This window comes from Salvelinus sp. IW2-2015, linkage group LG8 (assembly GCF_002910315.2).
Source record: "Salvelinus sp. IW2-2015 linkage group LG8, ASM291031v2, whole genome shotgun sequence".
Classification (NCBI taxonomy): Eukaryota; Metazoa; Chordata; class Actinopteri; order Salmoniformes; family Salmonidae; genus Salvelinus; species Salvelinus sp. IW2-2015.
In genome coordinates this window covers 8,928,462-8,948,409 of record NC_036848.1, presented here as the reverse complement: position 1 = coordinate 8,948,409, position 19,948 = coordinate 8,928,462, and the positions used below count along the sequence as shown (strand labels likewise).

The 19,948-nt window shown below is 43.8% G+C and overlaps 1 protein-coding gene across 1 annotated transcript in view; it reads left to right on the top strand.

Moving 5' to 3' along the window:
• Positions 1-19,942, top strand: part of LOC111967362 (receptor expression-enhancing protein 2) — a 32,194-nt gene extending 12,252 nt beyond the window's left edge. The window contains exons 4-8 of the mRNA XM_023992312.3: positions 777-897; positions 3,763-3,876; positions 10,644-10,818; positions 12,096-12,271; positions 17,873-19,942. Of these exons, the coding sequence (XP_023848080.1) occupies positions 777-897; positions 3,763-3,876; positions 10,644-10,818; positions 12,096-12,271; positions 17,873-17,953 (667 nt within the window). The 3' untranslated portion in view covers positions 17,954-19,942. The remainder of the gene's footprint in view (positions 1-776; positions 898-3,762; positions 3,877-10,643; positions 10,819-12,095; positions 12,272-17,872) is intronic.
• The last annotated feature ends 6 nt before the right edge of the window (positions 19,943-19,948 follow it).

The window sequence follows — 19,948 nt, the reverse complement described above, 5'->3', positions numbered from 1 at the left end:
TAAAAGTTCTGGAAATTTTCCAGATTGACTGACCTTCATGTCTTAAAGTAATGATGGACTGTCGTTTGTCTTTGCTTATTTGAGCTTATCTTGCCATAATATGGAATTGGTCTTTTACCAAATAGGGCTATCTTCTGTATACCACCCATACCTTGTCACCACACAACTAATTGGCTCTCACATATTAAGGAAATAAATTCCACAAATGTACTTTTAACAAGGCACACCTGTTAATTGAGATGCATTCCAGGTGACTACCTCATGAAGCTGGTTGAAAGAATGCCAAGCATGTGCAAAGCTGTCATCAAGGCAAAGGGTGGCTACTTTGAAGGATCTCATATTTTGATATGTTTAACACTTTTTTTTGGTTACTACATGATTCCATGTGTTATTTCATTCGTTTTATTTCATGTCTTCACTATTATTCTACAAAGTAGAAAATAATACAAATAAAGAGAAACCCTTGAATGAGTAGGTGTGTTAACTTTTGACTGGTACTGTACATTGAAATGACCTATTTTGGTTGGAAAGCTGTTAATTATTTAAAATGTTGTGCTCACGAGGAATGATTATATTTAAATCAACTTCGATTTGATTGTCTACATTTGTCGTGGTGTATTGCCATCAGAAAAGTACCAGGATATCAGAGCAAACACTTGGTAAACCCTTTAATGCCTGAAAGAGAAAATAATGATATTGTTTCAGTAAAATTGTAGCCCACATCCATTCTTCTTTCCTGTCTATTAACTCTCCTTTTGGTGTGGTTGTTCATGCAGGTTTCCTTTCTACTTTGAGCTGAAGATAGCCTTTGTGATCTGGCTCCTGTCTCCGTACACTAAGGGCTCCAGTGTGCTCTACCGCAAGTTTGTCCACCCCACCCTGTCCAATAAGGAGAAGGTAACGTCTAACCCTGTCCAATAAGGAGAAGGTAACTAGGGATGCACCGATATGACATTTTTGGCCGACACCGATATTTTCCTTGCCAAAAAGTACTCAAGTACTTTTGCAAGTTTTAACCCCACGGCCTGTCGGCAGTTTTGTTGAGCATGAGTTTCAATGCCATGACAGATGGTATCACGTCTGCTGCAGGCGCAGTTGAAGAGCTTATTTCTCGAGTCAGTTGTTTGAATGGAGCTAGGAGTGTGTTCATGTTTCAAACATGTTCTCAAATGCCATTGAAATGGTAGCAGTGGTATGACAACCAGCATATTCATGAGCATGTAATACGGCTTTCCTCAGTACGAAATCCTCGTCGACCCACTGTGCTGTCAGACGCCGCATGCTCATAGGGCTGATATCGCTGGTCCAAATGTCAGTCGTGAAGCTAATGGCTCATCAGGGATGCAAACCAGTCACTTTTTGGCAAAATTCACCGTTTTGAATCCAAAATAGGTGACCTACGTGATTTGTGTAGATGCGATGAGAAAAGTTTGGGTGGGGGATTTGGATCACTACTGGCTGTATGCGAACTAGTGCTATGCGTTTGGAGCAATACTGGCTGTATCCAAGGCTCAGCCAATCGTTCACAAAACAGAATGCAGCACGCGACTGAAGAGAGAAGAAATTGGCCAGTTACAGCATCAGTGTGTGCTCTGGAAAGACAGGGGAGAGTTGAAAGGCAGTTTTCCAGTTAACTTACAGCAGCACGTCCCCTGAACGATAACCAAGAGGTAGGTGAGAAGCCTGACCACGGAGACTAGGTTGAGAAGGTACTTCATGAGCTGTAACCAAAAACAACTGGCATTTGGAACGTTTGAGGTGAGGGAGAAAGTGTGGTGGAACAAGTATTGTTACTATTGTTAAGTGTCTTGCTAGCTGGATCGAATGATCCGTTTGCTAGCCAGAGAAATGTTCAGCAACATTAGCCAACTTTTCTGATCAAAGTGGGAAAACTAACGTTAGTAACCTAACCAATTCTCTATAGTATTAACTGGTAACGTTATACGACTCCTTGCCGTTCCTCAAGTTATAACGTGTTAGTTGCTTACTGGACCCTGGCAATCTGTGTGGCATGCTAACAAACTAACTACTATCTGTGGACAAAATGTTTTCCCTTTACAGTATGTGGTAAGTTTTCAGAATGAGAGAATTAGGTGAAAATGAGACGTTGCTTGTTAAACAAGTGAAGCTGGAGCTGTGCCTGGCGTAAGCTGGATGCCACTATAGAGGTGAAAGGAACACCACACACTTTCCCTCTTTCTCACTTCAATACAGTGGATACAAAGGGTAATGCAAGGGGTACTCTCTGCCTGAAAGAGATCAATTATGACAACAAAGGTTATCATGCTCTGCTGGCACATTGTAGAACACATGTCCTCAGGCAGAAAGTGTACAATTCAGTGTAGCCCAAAGATATTGCTTTTGTTGTGTTGAACTTGACAGTAACACGTGAGTGAGGGGGGATTATAATTTTTTTTACTCAGTGTATGTTATTTTTGCACACATGTAGCCTGTGCACTTGATCGATGTCTACTATAGGGGCCACTATAATAGAGCAAAAATAGAATGCCTGTTTGTTTCATTCTATTTCTACTTGACATGATTTTTCCCCAAGTACAATATTTGTGTGTGGACACAAGCGTTCTTGTTATAAAGGCTGTCATGGCTCACTGCAATATTAGTGTATTGTTTTTTTCTCAAGACTTGAGTGTCATTTGCAGTAAAGTCTAGACAACAAATAACATTGGATTGCTTTCTTTACATTTGTTTAGCTGTGAGTTAAGTTCACATAAACCACTTTTTATTTTACACACAGAGACTCATCATTTAGATCATATTATTTTTGTTTAATTAGTTAACCTGCATTTCCCCCTAGGAGGGATTTTTGCAACAACAAAAAAGTAAACTTTTTGGGCCCTCACCAGTTTGCATCCCTGAGCTCATGGATGTGAGTTTCAACAATACTGTAACTCTGGTAGGGCAACATCTGCAAAATAGCGCCTACTTGGTAGTTTGTACTGGGGCTCGAGGTGCTCCACCAGTTGGTGAAAGCCAACATCATCCACGACAGAGAACGGTTGATTGTCAAGGGCAATGAATTCAATTATCTTGGCGTTAATGGATTTCGCTTTTGAGTTGTCTTGCTGAAATGTTCCTACTCTTTCAAATGACTAGTCGACATGAACTTGTTTAGTTGTTGGAAGTGTGCTCTTAGTTTTTCTGATTTTATTCTCAGTAGTCGCTGAACGTCTGGGGGTGATGCACTTTCAAATGAGTAATTAGGTTTGTGGTATTGAAAGATTTCACTTTCTCCCCCTCGGGAAATAATAGCAGTACAAATGTTGCATATGGCCTTTTTGTTATCTTCCTTTGAAACATCAAAATAGATCCACACAGCAGACATTGTGGACTAGGTTAGGAATGCTGTGTAGCGCTGTATTTTTCATGGCGTCATTACGACATCTACCTACGTTATATAGGTATGCACGTCACCTTTGACATCGGTTTTGCACATCGGCGTTAAACTAGACGTCGGGCTGATGCTGGCATTTTTAGTTAATATTGTCCGATATACTTACCGATCTATCGTGCATCCCTAATGGTAACGTCTAACCCTGTCCAACAAGGAGAAGGTAACGTCTAACCCTGTCCAACAAGGAGAAGGTAACGTCCAACAAGAAAGTAACGTCTTACCCTGTCCAACAAGGAGAAGGTTAGAGGTCACAATAACATCCAGCTCTCTGTCAGTCTGCAAATTCAACTGTTTAGATGCATTGACTCATACAGTATGTTTCTCTATCTCCACCCTCTTCTGTCCTGTAGGAGATCGATGAGTACATCACCCAGGCTAAAGACCGTAGTTATGAGACTATGATGAGGTTTGGGAAGAGAGGTCTGAACTTGGCTGCTACTGCTGCCGTCACCGCAGCTAGCAAGGTAAGCAAGGCCCTGGCCAGAGGTGTGTGTGTGTGTGTGTGTGTGTGTCATCATGTTTGAGATGTGTATACTCTGCAGGGTAATGTTTCTGTCTGTCTGCATATGGTGTTTCCTTGTGGTATTGTGAATCTATATTGCGTCCCATGGGCATGTACCATGCTGTGTGATGTTCGGATGCATTTACATTGATGTCAGTGTGATTAGAGGTGCTGAGTACCGACCAATAGAATGCTGAGTACCGCCCAATAGAATACTGAGTACCAGGCTGTTAGCGACTGGTGGTTAGCAAGTTTGTTAAAACCTGTCTGGGAACGGAACCCCTCGCCAACAGCCAATGAAATTGCAGGGCGCCAAATTCAATCAATAGAAATCTCATAATTCAAACTTCTCAAACATACAAGTATTAGAAACCATTTTAAAGATAAACTTCTCGTTAATCCAACCACGGTGTCCGATTTCAAAAAGGCTTTTCGGCGAAAGCACAACATATCATTATGTTAGGTTAGCAACTAGTCACAGAAAGCATACAGCCATTTTCCAACCAAAGAGAGGCGTCACAAAAAGCAGAAATGGAGATAAAATTAATCACTAACCTTTGATATTCTTCATCAGATGACACTCCCGGGACAACATGTTACACAATACATGTATGTTTTGTTCGATCAAGTTCATATTTATATCCAAAAACCTCAGTTTACATTTGGCTTTGCCTCCAAAACATCCCGTGAATTTGCATAGAGCCACATATATAAACAGAAATACTCATAATAAACTTTGATAAAAGATACAAGTATTATGCACAGAATTATAGATATACTTCTCCTTAATGCAACCGCTTTGTCAGATTTCAAAAAAGCTTTACGGAAAAAGCAAACCATGCAATAATCTGAGTACTCTCAGAGACCAAAACAAGCCAAACATATACCCTCCATGTTGCGGAATCAACAGAAGTCAGAAATATCATTATAAATATTAACTTACCTTTGATGATCTTCATCAGAATGCACTCCCAGGAATCCCAGTTCCACAAATGTTTGGGGAGTTCGATGAAGTCCATAATTTCTGTCCAAATACCTCCTTGTTGTTCGCACCTTGAGTTCACAAATCCAAATTCATGACGCACGATCACTAGGTCCAGACGAAAAGTAAAAAAGTTCCGTTACAGTACGTAGAAACATGTCAAACGATGTATAGAATCAATCTTTAGGATGTTTTTAACATAAATCTTCAATAATGTTCCAACCGGAGAATTCCTTTGTCTTTAGAATTGCAATGGAACGCAGATCGCTCTAACGTGAACGCGCGTGGTCAGCTCATGCCACTCTGGCAGACCTCTGACTCATTCAGCTCCCATTTCCCCCTCCTTCACAGTAGAAGCATCAAACAAGGTTCTAAAGACTGACATCTAGTGGAAGCCTTAGGAAGTGCAATATGACCCCATAGACACTGTATATTCGATAGGCGATGAGTTGAAAAACTACAAACCTCAGATTTCCCACTTCCTGGTTGCATTTTTCTCAGATTTTCGCCTGCCATATGAGTTCTGTTATACTCAGACATCATTCAAACAGTTTTAGAAACTTCAGAGTGTTTTCTATCCAAATCTACTAATAATATGCATATATTAGCAACTGGGCCTGAGTAGCAGGCAGTTTACTCTGGGCACGCTTTTCATCCAAACGTGAAAATGCTGACCTCTATCCCAAACAGGTTATTAAGCTACTAATGACCATCAACTGCATCAGAGGACAGTTTGAGAAGCTTAGTTACCTTGCCTAAACTTCATGTGGAATGTGACTGCGGTCATGACTCCTGACTGCCAGTGTGGCTGTAATATGGTCACCGTAACAGCCCTAGTCATACCAATAAGTCTGTATATCAGTGTTAGTGATAGTGTTTATTGTATAGTTTGAGAGCTCTTGCCAAGAAATAACTCTGGTGTCTTGTAGGGTTGGGCGATATTACGATGTAATCAGAAATCAATTGTGTTTGACAGACATCATCGATGGCAATGACATGAGGTGACAGACGATAGCTTTTATATATTTCGATTTTTTACAGATGATGGCTTAACCTGTTTAAACAAGACTGGCAGCGCACAGCCGGGCGACATGCCAAATTACTTGCCTATCCCTATTTGCTGTAGCCTTTTTCAAAAAATATGGAGGTAGACTTAGCCTACTCTTAGAGATGAAACGGTATGAAAATTTCATACCATGATTATAGTGACCAAAATGATCAAGGTTATCAGTATTTTCGCGGTATTGTTAAAATGTGCTGTTAATGTTCAAAAAGTACTGACACAGAAATAATTTCACCAAGTTTTATATTGAAAACCAACAAACAAATTAAATGAGCAGCACTATGCACTTTTTGTGTGCATAAACATTAAAATATTAACATGAACATTAAAGATGGCACCATGTGGCCATGAGAGGTAAACGTTTCCCTTGTGCAGGTTTTAATGAACACAACCTTAAGTGAATCAAATGTGCATATAAAAGCAACACAATGTGCATGTAAGAACAATACAACCATATGTAAACACATCCAATGTGCATGTAAGAACAATACAACCAGATGTAAACACATCCAATGTGCATGTAAGAACAATACAACCATATGTAAACACATCCAATGTGCAGGTGTTGACATTAAAATAACACAAAATATGTTAACAAATCAAATGAACAGAACTGATTGTATGTCCGTTCTCTCCTTCATAAAGAAATCCGGTGCTGCTGGCCTAACATGCTGGCCTGTATGCATCTTTGTTCACTTGAGATTGAAATGGAAAAATGTCCTTATATTTACTTTGCCCGGTTTAAGTGGTGATCTGCGAGGAGACGATGTGCCCGCTGGCACTGAACACTCTCTCTGATGGCACACTGGTTGCTGGGATCCACAAAAGCTTCCTGGCAACCCTGGCAAGGTGAGGCAGCTCTGATGCATGGCTCCTCCACCACACCAGTGGATCCTCTTCTGCTGGAATGGTTGGCAGAGACAGGTAGACCTTGATCTCTTCTTTCACTCTGTCTTCTGGGGTGGTCGGAATCTGACCCTCTTCACCTCTCTGCTGCCTTGTTGAGGTAATCTTTCTCAGCAACCCAGCCAGGCCTTTCCCCTCCGATATCGTGTTGGGGTGTTGGTGGTGCAGCTGCCAGCTTCAAGGTCTCCTGGACACAGCTGTCAGTGTCAACTTTTGCAGCCTCATCTAAAAAGATCCTTTTGAAGCGGGGGTCAATGAAACAAGCCATGTGCGTGACTCTCTTTGCCTTCTTTGTGTATCTGTTGTTAAGGTATTCTATCATTACCCTTTTCATCTCCTTGGTCTGGAATGGATCCATATCCTTTTCCTCCAGAACATCATGGGTGATGTGGTCCAGGACAGGCTTGATGGCTGACAGTGTCACTCGTGCCTCTGAGGCAAGTGCATGGCACTTGCTGGCACAGTTGCTCCATGACAATTATGTCGGCATCCTTGGGCATCAGATGCCATATTCCTCTTTCTCCAGCCAGGGTCGCACAGACTGGCTGCTGTTGGCTGAGGAAACGCTCAAGCATCTTGTGTGTACAGACGTGGCCAAAAGTTGAATGGCACAAATATACATTTTCACAGTCTGCTGCCTCAGTTTGTAAGAATGCAATTTGCATATACTTCAGAATGTTATGAAGAGTGATCAGATGAATTGCAATTAATTGCAAAGTCCCTCTTTGCCATGTAAATGAACTGAATCCCCAAAAAACATTTCCACTGCATTTCAGCCCTGCCACAAAAGGACCAACTGACATTATGTCAGTGATTCTCTCGTTAACACAGGTGTGAGTGTTGACGAGGACAAGGCTGGAGATCACTCTGTCATGCTGATTGACTTCGATAACAGACTGGAAGCTTCAAAGGGAGGGTGGTGCTTGGAATCATTGTTTTTCCTCTGTCAATCATGGTTACCTGCTAGGAAACATGTGCCGTCATCATTGCTTTGCACAAAAAGGGTTTCACAGGCAAGGATATTGCTGCCAGTAAGATTGCACCTAAATCAACCATTTATCGGATCAAGAACTTCAAGGAGAGCGGTTCAATTGTTGTGCAGAAGGCTTCAGGGCGCCCAAGAAAGTCCTGCAAGCGCCAGGAGCGTCTCCTAAAGTTGATTCAGCTGCGGGATCGGGGCACCACCAGGACAGAGCTTGCTCAGGAATGGCAGCAGGCAGGTGTGAGTGCATTTGCACGCACAGTGAGGCGAAGACTTTTGGAGGATGGCCTGGTGTCAAGAAGGGCAGCAAAGAAGCCACTTCTCTCCAGGAAAAACATCAGGGACAGGCTGATATTCTGCAAAAGGTACAGGGATTGGACTGCTGAGGACTGGGGTAAAGTCATTTTCTCTGATGAATCCCCTTTCCGATTGTTTGGGGCATCTGGAAAAAAGCTTGTCCGGAGAAGACAAGGTGAGCGCTACCATCAGTCCTGTGTCACGCCAGCAGTAAAGCATCCTGAGACCATTCATGTGTGGGGTTGCTTCTCAGCCAAGGGAGTGGGCTCACTCACACTTTGCCTAAGAACACAGCCATGAATAAAGAATGGTACCAACACATCCTCCGAGAGCAACTTCTCCCAACCGTCCAGGAACAGTTTGGTGACGAACAATGCCTTTTCCAGCATGATGGAGCACCTTGCCATAAGGCAAAGTGATAACTAAGTGGCTCGGGGAACAAAACATCAATATTTTGGGTCCATGGCCAGGAAACTCCCCAGACCTTAATTCCATTGAGAACTTGTGGTCCAACCTCAAGAGGCGGGTGAACAAACAAAAACCCACAAACTCCAAGCATTGATTATGCAACAATGGACTGCCATCAGTCAGGATGTGGCCCAGAAGTTAATTGACAGCATGCCATGGCGGATTGCAGAGGTCTTGAAAAAGAAGGGTCAACACTGCAAATATTGACTCTGCATCAACTTCATGTAATTGTCAATAAAAGCCTTTGACACTCATGAAATGCTTGTAATTATACTTTAGTATTCCATAGTAACATCTGACAAAAATATCTAAAGACACTGAAGCAGCAAACTTTGGAAATTAATATTTGTGTCATTCTCAAAACATTTGGCCACGACTGTAGATCCACCATCGGGTCACCACATCATGGATCAGAGCCTTCTGTGGTATGTTGAGAGCAGCTTGCTTTTCTCTCAGTTCTCTCCTTCTCTTCCAGCTCCGTGAGAAGCCTTGAACCAGATGACGGCAGGCCTTGACTGCTGTGTCACCTCTCTTAATTATCAGAGCCTTTTGAGATGGCCAGGTTCAAATGATGGCCAAAGCACCCAAGCCACATATCTGGGAACTCTTCAAAAGCCTTGGTCATGTTTGTTGCGTTGTCTGTGGTTATGCAGACCAGGTCTTTCTTGTTGATCCCCCCCACTCTTCAGCATATTCTTAAAAAATACTGTTGTGATCTTCTGGGAAGAACTGTGTTTCCACATGATTCCATTTGCCAGTCTGGGGTGAGGTAATGGATAGTGAAGCTGATGTAGGGTTGACCACCCCTGCTTTCACTGGTCCAGAGGTCAGTAGTTGCAGCAAACCATGTGCTTTGAGCCAAACTTTTTCCAACATCAGCTTTAACCTGGTTGTACCGGTTTGGGATTTCAGTCTTGTAAAATAATGTTGGTGATGGCACTTTGTAGTGAGGCACGGCAACCTTCATCAGCCTGACAAAGCCAGGCCTCTCAACAACTTGAAATGGCATCATGTCCTTTGCAATGTAATATGAAAGGGCTGCAGTGAGGTGTTGGGTATTTTTTTTGATGTGGGTGCATAAGCAGCCTGTCTATTAAATGCTTGCTGGAGTGTCTGTGTCACAACTGTAGATGATGAGGGACCAGTAGCGTCACTGGGTTTTCCTGCTGCACTCCCACTCTGTACACAAGGGAATAGAAAAGTATTATTATTCACACACACACACACAGTCTATATTCTGTGATGCATTTGAGTATATGCAATGACCCCATGCCCAGTTTACATAAATACAAATGAGTCTTAAGAAGACAGTGATAGTATTTTCAATGAGCAGAACAATTGACATAAATATAGGAGTCTATAGTGTTTCGCCTGTTGGAACACTTTTACAACCAAGTCGATGACTGCCGGATTTTAAATGAACAAAATATGTTGGTTGGCTGACTAAACTACGTAACGTGTTATCGTGTGCAATGGGTGAATAGAGTCTGCAGACACACGATACATACAACAGCAGAACGTGTAGTGTTTTTACAAGAGTAGGTAACACTGAAAGCTTCAGTTGACATTATTCACAAGCTGATAGCAAGTTAGACAGACAAACCATGACATTTTCCCCCATTCCAAAGTCCCCTCATCATGTATTGAGCTAAAAGTTAACTTACCTTGCATTCACTATAAAGTAGTGGGTGGTGGTCACGAAGATGACTAGATTTGATGTGTTGCCCCCTTTTGCAGCAATTTTTTTATGATTTATTTCATTTTTTTGCATGTTCTGCAGACCGGGTGACCATCTTCGATTAAGTTTCCCCCAGCACTCTTGTAAAAGCCCAATAGTACCACACTTCAGATTTGGTCCTCTTAGAATGCTGAAAAATCTCCCGAGCGCTGCCACTGCCTTCCGCCTTGTTTTCACACAAAACAAAACCCACGTTGCATGCTGCTCCTGCGTTACCAGCTAACGGAAACCCGGTCTGTATATGCGTACATCTACACCCCACAGTGTTTGAGGTGTGTGTGTGTGTTGTGCAGGGCCAGGGTGTGCTGTCGGACAAGCTGCGTAGTTTCAGCATGCAGGACCTGACTCTGATCAACGATGGGGAGGAGATGGGCCTGCACTCCTCTGACCCCCGCATGAGGAGAGATGCCTTGGACGACATGGCTACTGGAGCTAACACGCTGCCCCGCGCCAAGACCACACGCCAGAGTAGGTACCACACATAGTAGGAAGCACAGGGTAAAAATGGCTGCTGTACAGAACTCATCCAGAGCTATTTTGACTTCTCAAACATAGCAGAAAACCGTTATACGATACATGATGGCAAACATTTAGTAGTGAATTGCATACAAGTGTAACTTCATCACCTCATGTGCGCTGCACAACAGACTCGCTGATTGATATATAACGCTATGGACTCACCAGCTCCTGCTTTCTGCTGTTGTGCAATTTACAAACATACACATGACCTGCTCAACTGATCTGGGGAACAGTGAGCTTCATAATGTGACTGGTGAAATGAAGAACGCAATCTGCTTTATCTCCTAATGTATTGTACAAGTTGACTGCAGGTATTTACCTAAGTTGCTACAAATATTCAAGAGAACTGCTCTCCCCTGTCAGATCAGTGGTCACAAAGGAAGAAAACAGGAAATTACAGCCATTTTAGTCATAGCGTTACAGTATGCTGACTTGTCTGTGTACTATGTACCCATTGTCTAATAGCTCTTATTGGTACAGGGTGGGGGGAGGGAAGGAGGGGTCATGTGATTTAAAGCACTGCAGGATGCCAGGGAGGAAACGTTCCGGGGGGGGGGGGACAACATGTGATGTCAGTGGGGAGGAGGAATGGGGTCTTTGTCTGACTAAATAGCCCAGTCTTTCTGTCGGTCTCTGTGAGGTTGGCAGTCTGTGACTACAGGGGGAAAAACTGAGGGAGGAAAGTAGAGAAAGGGTGGAGAAAGGGAATACATTGAGTTAAGGGGCACTGTGGGATGAAAGCCAGGAAAGGGGAAAACTGGTGTAGCAGAGAGACAGACTGATAGTCAGTCTGAAAAAGAGACTGAACAGGAAATTTAACAAGGGGAGACAGTCATGTGTAAGAGCAGGCTCCTGTTAGTAGCTGTAGGACTGGTGCCTGTTCCTTCAGTCTTGTTCAACAACCATGGGAGAATCTGTTGCATTTCCTTTATTCCTCACGTCTCCTCACGTCTCCTCACCTCCTTCTCAGAACCATTGGATGAGAAGATCAGTTCCCTCCCCTTTGACCTTCTCATCCAATAGGTTCTGAGCAAGAGGGTAAGGAGCTGGGATGCGAGGAAGCAATTGAGTTTCTCCTATGTGTCTGATAGGAGAACCTAGAAACCTGACCCACTAGTGGGAATGTGATTTCACTTATTATGACAGCCCACAATCCCTCTCATTATGACAGCCCACAATCCCTCTCATTATGACAGCCCACAATCCCTCTCTGTCCAATCCCACAGCTCGTTCCTCCTCTGCGGCTCCTCATCTCGACGAATCATCGCAGCACAGCTCGGACCAATCAGACACCAGGAGCGTCACCACAGAGCATTCTGATGAGGACATCGTGGAGAAGGTCCCTGTGAAACGCACGGCCAGCGTCAAGGCAAACAAGAAACCCTCCACCGCCAAGACGGAGGTACGGGCACACACACAGTCTTGTATAACTAACCTTGTGGGGACACAGGATTTTGAATGGGACTGAATTCTATTTTTCCTAACCCTATGAAAATGGTGCCGACAGAGGGCTACCTTGCTTCTAGTCCTAAGGAAACTTTGCAGTATTTTGTTTTTTTAATGTATTTATTACATTGTTAGCCCAGAAAATATTAAGTATTATTACATACAGCCAGGAAAAACTATTGGATATCAGAGCGACGTCAACTTACCAGCACTACGACCAGGAATACGACTTTCCCAAAGCGGACCCTTCCTTCGCACCCCCTAGGGCATTTGAACTGATCCCAGAGGCCAACCCAAAACAACGCCGCTGGAGGAGAGGGAGTCAGTGGTCTTCTCGTCAGACTTAGGAGGCGCACACAACACCCGCCACTTCCGAGTATATTACTCACTAATATCCAGTCCCTAGATAATAAAGTTGACGAGGTCAGGGCAAGGATTGCTTTTCAGAGAGACGTCAGGGATTGTATCAAACTCTGTTTCACGGAAACTTGGCTCTCTTGGGATATGCTGCTGGAATCGGTACAGCCACCTAGATTCTCAGTGCATTGCGCCCGACAGGAATAAACATCTCTCCGGGAAGGAGAAGGGCTCATGTTTCATGATTAACCTGTTATGGCTGCAGCCCGACACCGGTACACCTATGACAACATCCAGCTCAAATGCAGGGCGCGAAATTCAAAATCTATTTTTTTTAAATATTTAACTTTCACACATTAACAAGTCCAATACAGCATTTGAAAGATAAACATCTTGTCAATCCAGCCAACATGTCCGATTTTTTAAAATGTTTTACAGAGAAAACACCACATATATTTATGTTAGCTCACCACCAAATAAAAAAGAGGACAGACATTTTTCACAGCACAAGTAGGATGCAAGTAGCATGCACAAGCCAACCTAACTAACCTAGAACCAACCTAAATAACCTAGAAAAAAACTTCCAGATGACAGTCCTATAACATGTACACTAAATCTGTTTTGTTCAAAAAATTGCATATTTTAGCTATAAATCAGTTTACATTACTGCTACCATCATAGCTACAGTCAGAAATCGCACGGGAGTAGCCAGAGAAAATAACACCAACGTCAACTACCTTATTACTCATCATAAATCATTTCAGAAAAATATATGGTGGATAGCTAATGAAAGAGAAAGATCTTGTGAATACAGACAATATTTCCGATTTCTGAAGTGTTTTACAGCGAAAACACAATATATCGTTATATTAGCTTACTACAATAGCTAACACACAGCAGCATTGATTCTAGTCAAACCTAGCGATAGCACAGTTCGAAGATATATGAAAAAGCATCCCAAATTGGGTCCTTATCTTTGTTGATTTTCCATCAGAATGTTCTCCAAAGGGTCTTTGTTCAGAACCGTCTTCATTTGGACCCAGAACGAACGATGTCCCTCTTGAATTAGCATGCACACTGGCCATGCGTGCTAACCTCTCCGTCTTGACAAAATTCTTGCGTCGCATCACGTCTAAAGTCCAGATAAATTTCAATAATATAATTAAAGTATATTGAAAAAACATACTTTAGGATGATATTGTGACATGTATCAAATAAATCGAAGCCGGAGGTCATATTCACCTATAACGAGGGTTTTCCAGGAGCGCAGTCCAGTTCCTACTTCGCGCCCAGAAAAAAAATTAAGTGCGCACTTCTGACTCCAAGATGTTGTTTTCAGTCCCTGACAGAGATAATCAAGTCATTTCTTCTCTCACTTCCGCATGACACACAGGGGAAGGCGTGTGACGTGTTTCTACAGTCCTAAGTGCCAAGGCCTTTTATAGAGAGTATCTTGAAGAGAGACATAGCTTCTTGGAAATTTCACTTCCGGATAGAAAATGGGCTGTAAAAAGAGTTATGTTTCACTTAGAGAAATAATTAAACCTGTTTTAGAAACTAGACAGTGTTTTCTATCCAATACTAATAATAATATGCATATTGTACGAGCAAAAATTGAGTAAGAGGCCATTTGAAAATGGGCACATATTTTCCAGTTTTTCAATACGCCCCCTGCAGCCATAACAAGTTAATGACTCATGGTGTAATTGTAAAAACATACAGGAACTCAAGTCCTTTTGTTCACCCGACCTAGAATTCCTCACAATCAAATGCCGACCGTATTATCTCCCAAGAGAATTCTCTTTGGTTATTGTCACAGCCATGTATATCCCCCTCAAGCCGATACCACGACTGCCTTCGAGGACTTTATGCAAACTGACACCATATATCCTGAGGCTGCATTTATTGTAAGTGTGGATTTTAACAAAGCACATTTGAGGAAAAGGCTACCTAAATTCTATCAGCATATTGACTGTAGCACTGGAAAAATACTGGACCGTTGTTACTCAAACTTCCGGGATGCATACAAGGCCCTCCCCCACCCTACTTTCAGAAAATCTGACCACGATTCCATTTTGCTGCTCCCTTCCTATAGGCAGAAACTCAAACAGGAAGCACCCGTGCTAAGGACTATTCAACGCTGGTCTGACCAATCGGAATCCACGCTTCAAGATGGTTTTGCTCATGCGGACTGGGATATGTTCCGGGTAGCCTCTGAGAACAACATACACGAATACACTGATAGGGTGACTGAGGTATCAGGAAGTGTATAGGAGATGTTGTACCCACTGTGACTATTAAAACCTACCCTAACCAGAAACCGTGGATAGATGGTAGCATTCGTGCGAAACTAGAAGCACGAACCACCGCATTTAACCATGGCAAGGTGACGGGGGAAGAATACAGAGTAGTCGTTCCATCCGTAAGGCAATCACAGGCAAAATGTCAATATCGAGACTAAGTGGAGTCGCAATTCAATGGCTCAGACATGAGACGTATGTGGCAGGGTTTACAGACAATCACGGACTACAAAAGGAAAACAGCCACGTCGCGGACACAGACGTCTTGCTTCCAGACAAGCTAAACATGTTCTTTGCCCACTTTGAGGATAACACAGTGCCACCAACGCGGCCAGCTACCAAGGACTGTGGGCTCTCCTCCTCTGGCCGACGTAAGACATTTAAACGTGTTAACCCTTGCAGGGCTGCCGGCCCAGATGGCATCCCTAGCCGCGTCCTCAGAGCATGCTCAGACCAGCTGGCTGGAGTGTTTATGGACATATTCAATCGCTCCCTATCCCAGTCTGTTGTCCCCACATGCTTCAAGATGTCCACCATTGTTCCTGTACCCAAGAAAGCTATGGTAACTGAATTAAATTACCTTCACCCCGTAGCACTCACTTCCGTCATCATGAAGTGCTTTGAGAGTCAAGGACCATATCACCTCCACCTGTCACCCTAGACCCACTTCAATTTGCTTACCGCCCCAATAGGTCCACAGACGATGCAATCGCCATCACACTGCACACTGCCCTATCCCACCTGGACAAGAGGAATACCTATGTAAGAATGATGTTCATTGACTACAGCTCAGCATTCAACACCATAGTACACTCCAAGCTCATCATCAAGCTTGAGGCCCTGGGTCTCAACCCTGCTCGGTGCAATTGGTTCCTGGACTTCATGACGGGCCGTCCCCAGGTGGTGAAGGTAGGTAACAACATCTCCACTTTGCTGATCCTCAACACTGGGGCCCCACAAGGGTGCGTGCTCAGCCCCCTCCTGTACTCCCTGTTTACCCATGAGTGCGTGGCCATGCACGCCTCCAACTCAATCATCAAGTTTGCAGACGACACAACAGTACTAGGCTTGATTACCAACAACGACGAGACAGCCTACAGCGAAGAGGTGAGGGCTCTAGGGGTGTGGTGTCAGGAAAATAACCTCACTCAACGTCAACAAAACAAAGGAGATGATCGTGGACTTCAGGAAACAGCAGAGGGAGAGCACCCCCTATCCACATTGATGGGACAGCAATGGAGAAGGTGGAAAGTTTCTAAGTTCCTCGGCGTACACGTCACGGACAAACTGAGTGCAGAAGGACTGTTTAACATTACATCAGACGGTTAAACAGCCATCACTAGCAGAGGCTGCTACCTATATACAGAACACTAGTCACTTTAATAATGCCACTTTAACAATGTTTACATATCTTGCATTACTCATCTCATATGTATATAGTGCATTCTATACTATCAGTTGCATCGTAGCCTGTGCCGCTCTGACATTACTCATCCATATATTTATACATTCTTATTCCATTCCTTTACTTAGATGGTCGTATTAGGTATTTGTTGTGGAATTGTTAGTTATTACTTGTTAGATGCACTGTCGGAACTAGAAGCACAAGCATTTTGCTACACTCGCAATAACATCTGCTAATCATGTGTACGTGACCAATAAAATACCTTAACCCCAAAACGTAACCTTAACCCTAAACCCACCCTTAACCAAACCTTACCTTAAACCTAGCTCCTAAACCTAACTAACCCTTACCCCAAAACCTAAACCTAACCCCAAAACCTAACCCCAAAACCTAACCCCAAAACCTAACCCCAAAACCTAACCCTAGCTCCTAACACTTATTCTAACCTTAACCCTAAACTCCCTAGAAATAGCATTTGACCTTGTGGGGACTTACAAAATGTCCCCAGTTGGTTAAATTTTTTATTCTTGTGGGTACTTTTGGTCCTCACAAGTAATATTTAAACGCACGCACACAATGGAGTTGGACTAGGGCTAATGCATTCTGACAGGAGAGTGACTGCTTCTTCTACACTAAGGAGGTGAGTCAGAATATATATCATTTTGTGTGCCAGTATTGTGTGAATGTGTATAATATTTACATCAAAAAAGGAGAAGCTCACACACCACTGTCTAGGAGTAACAACACTAACTCACGGTAAAAGAGGAAGCTAATGCAGTCTCATCCCCCTCTAACTACTACTGTGTCTAAATATGCAGGGTGGGTGGGTGCAAGTCAGACACAGCCACAGTTTGACTGTATAATCCTCCTCCAATAGAAATACTCTAATATATTATCCCATATGAATATCCGCTCCTCACTCTCGCCTTCTCCAGCAGCTGTGTAGAAGCTTCGCTGTACACCGTTCCAGGATCAGCTTACCCTCCCTCAGTCCTTATCTTATCCATAGAGGGGGATGCTAAACTGACCTTACATCAGTCTGTAAGGGCAACCTCATCTACCCCAGCACAGACAGCCTCATCTACTCCAGTACAGACAGTAAGACATGCCTGTGGTATTTAAAGCAGTCTACATCAGATGTGCTCCCATGGAAGAGATGCTGTGATAGAATCATGTTGATGTACACATTATGTAACAGTCTACACAGGGTTATATATGGCTCAATAATATGGGACTGCTGTCTGTAGTATCAGTAATGAGTTATGTACACTGTACCAGAAGGTTTGTGTGTGCACGCCATGGACTAATTTGGGAATGCAGTGTGTAGGTTGTGAAACGACTCGTTTGACTGAGAAGTCTACCCACGTAGGACACAATAAGCCCCTGTCTGTTATTTCCTGAACATCTCTCTCCTTTTTAGATTCTACTTCTCTCATTTCCTCTGGTGTCAACTCACTTTTCCCCATCTCTCTTCCCCCCCTCTTACACCTGTCAGACTACGACTAAGACGGTGAAAAAGACACCAAAGAAGAAGACCACCACAGCTACAGCCAGCAACAACGCTGAGTCACCATGATACCTGTATCTACTGACCCCATCTACACCCTACTGCACACCACTACAGCCATCTAACAGGCCCTCTCTGTCTCCAGTCCACACACACACACGGACCTCTGGAGTGTCACCCTCGCTGGTTAAGCGCAACTCGCAGGTTTAGTTCTACTGTAGATGGCCAGCAGGCTTAGTTCTACTGTAGATGGCCAGCTTCATGTCAACAACACTTGTTTTATTTAGCCTGCTGCTTACATTCTAGGTTTTATAGTCATTAACCTCAGTGTGTGTGTTTCAGTGATGCCCTGTTATCTGGACTGAAAAAGAGTTGCTTCCTTCCTCCTGTACAGTTCATAGCCCTCTGTGTTGGGGCCCTCCCAGGCCATCCAAGGCCCCACACTAGATTGACTTGACATAATCCTCTTGGCCCCCTTGGGAACATAGGGCATCCATCACGGCTCTCCACTTCCCTCACTATGCTAGGGCATCCATCACGGCTCTCCACCTCCCTTACTATGCTAGGGCATCCATCACGGCTCTCCACCTCCCTCACTATGCTAGGGCATCCATCACGGCTCTTCACCTCCCTCACTATGCTAGGGCATCCATCACGGCTCTCCACTTCCCTCACTATGCTAGGGCATCATCACGGCTCTCCACCTCCCTCACTATGCTAGGGCATCCATCACGGCTCTCCACCTCCCTCACTATGCTAGGGCATCCATCACGGCTCTTCCACCTCCCTCACTATGCTAGGGCATCCATCACGGCTCTCCACCTCCCTCACTATGCTAGGGCATCCATCACGGCTCTCCACCTCCCTCACTATGCTAGGGCTTTGCTGCTTAGCAGGAGATCCTCACTGGTTTATTGGAGATGCATTCTCTATAAACGTACATTCCAGTCAGAGTATGGTAACTCTATTGGATGGTAGCTGGGGGCCGCCATGAATGGAAAGGTAGACTAGTGGACTAGGCATGTGTGAAGGAGCGATCAGGGAGGGAACAGAGTAGAGAGGGATGGGTGCCAAAGGATCAGTATTGTTGTTCCTGGCCTCTACTCAACATGTCCCAACTACAGAGACTACAGTCTCACCGTTGGTTGTAGCAGTAGTCCACAGAGCAGGTCTCTGTCCTTTTTGGGCAGTCTGTCTGACTACATAGATGGGGCTGTGTGATCTCTGGAAGGCAGAGGACATTCTGGGAGCACTTATCTCTAACAGTGTTAAGCCGATGCCATGGTTACCCATATCATTCACTCTACTGTAATGGAGCAGTAGACTGATGAACACTTGGTCATGCGCCCACAGAGAGATGAAGAGATCTGTTTGTTCTCTCTCTCCTCTCCTCCCTCTGGACAGCTCTACCCTCTCACTCCGTTCAGCTCAGAACGGTCCAGCGGAAAGACACACAGCTTCAGGCATCATTACCTTTTCTGTCTGACTGTGTGTGTACGATGTGCATGTGTGTATTTTTGGAACATGACCAAGCTTTTGTTTTTCCCCTCTCTGTTGTCCCAACTGCATAGAGACAGAATGACAGAGTTCTCTGACCACTTATAATAACATAATCATCCACAAGGTCTTACACTACAGCTCATAGCATAGCTAAACAGTACAGACAACCAACAGTTAATTTAACTTTGTTAGACTTGTGCTTAGGGTTATTTTTGTTTACTCTGAATTGACTGGCTTATAGGATGTAAGAGTGGCTTAGTGGTCACCAAGCTAATGTCAATGCTCTGTTGACACCAGGCTACATTATGAAACACCACTATCGATCCCCGTCTTGTTTCAATGTGTTTATATTATCAGAGCTGGCTGTGTCAGGGTGGTGTAGTGCCCTATTAGGAAGACCTTCAGGTGAGCCTGGCTTAGCTAAGTCTGGGTCTTACCTGGGTCAGATCATCCCAGTCTGACTAGGCAAATATCTGAGGGATCTACTACTATTGTATAATATATGACTGTCACACTAGGTATTGTATAATGTATGACTGTCACTTCACAGTATTTTGTCCAGTG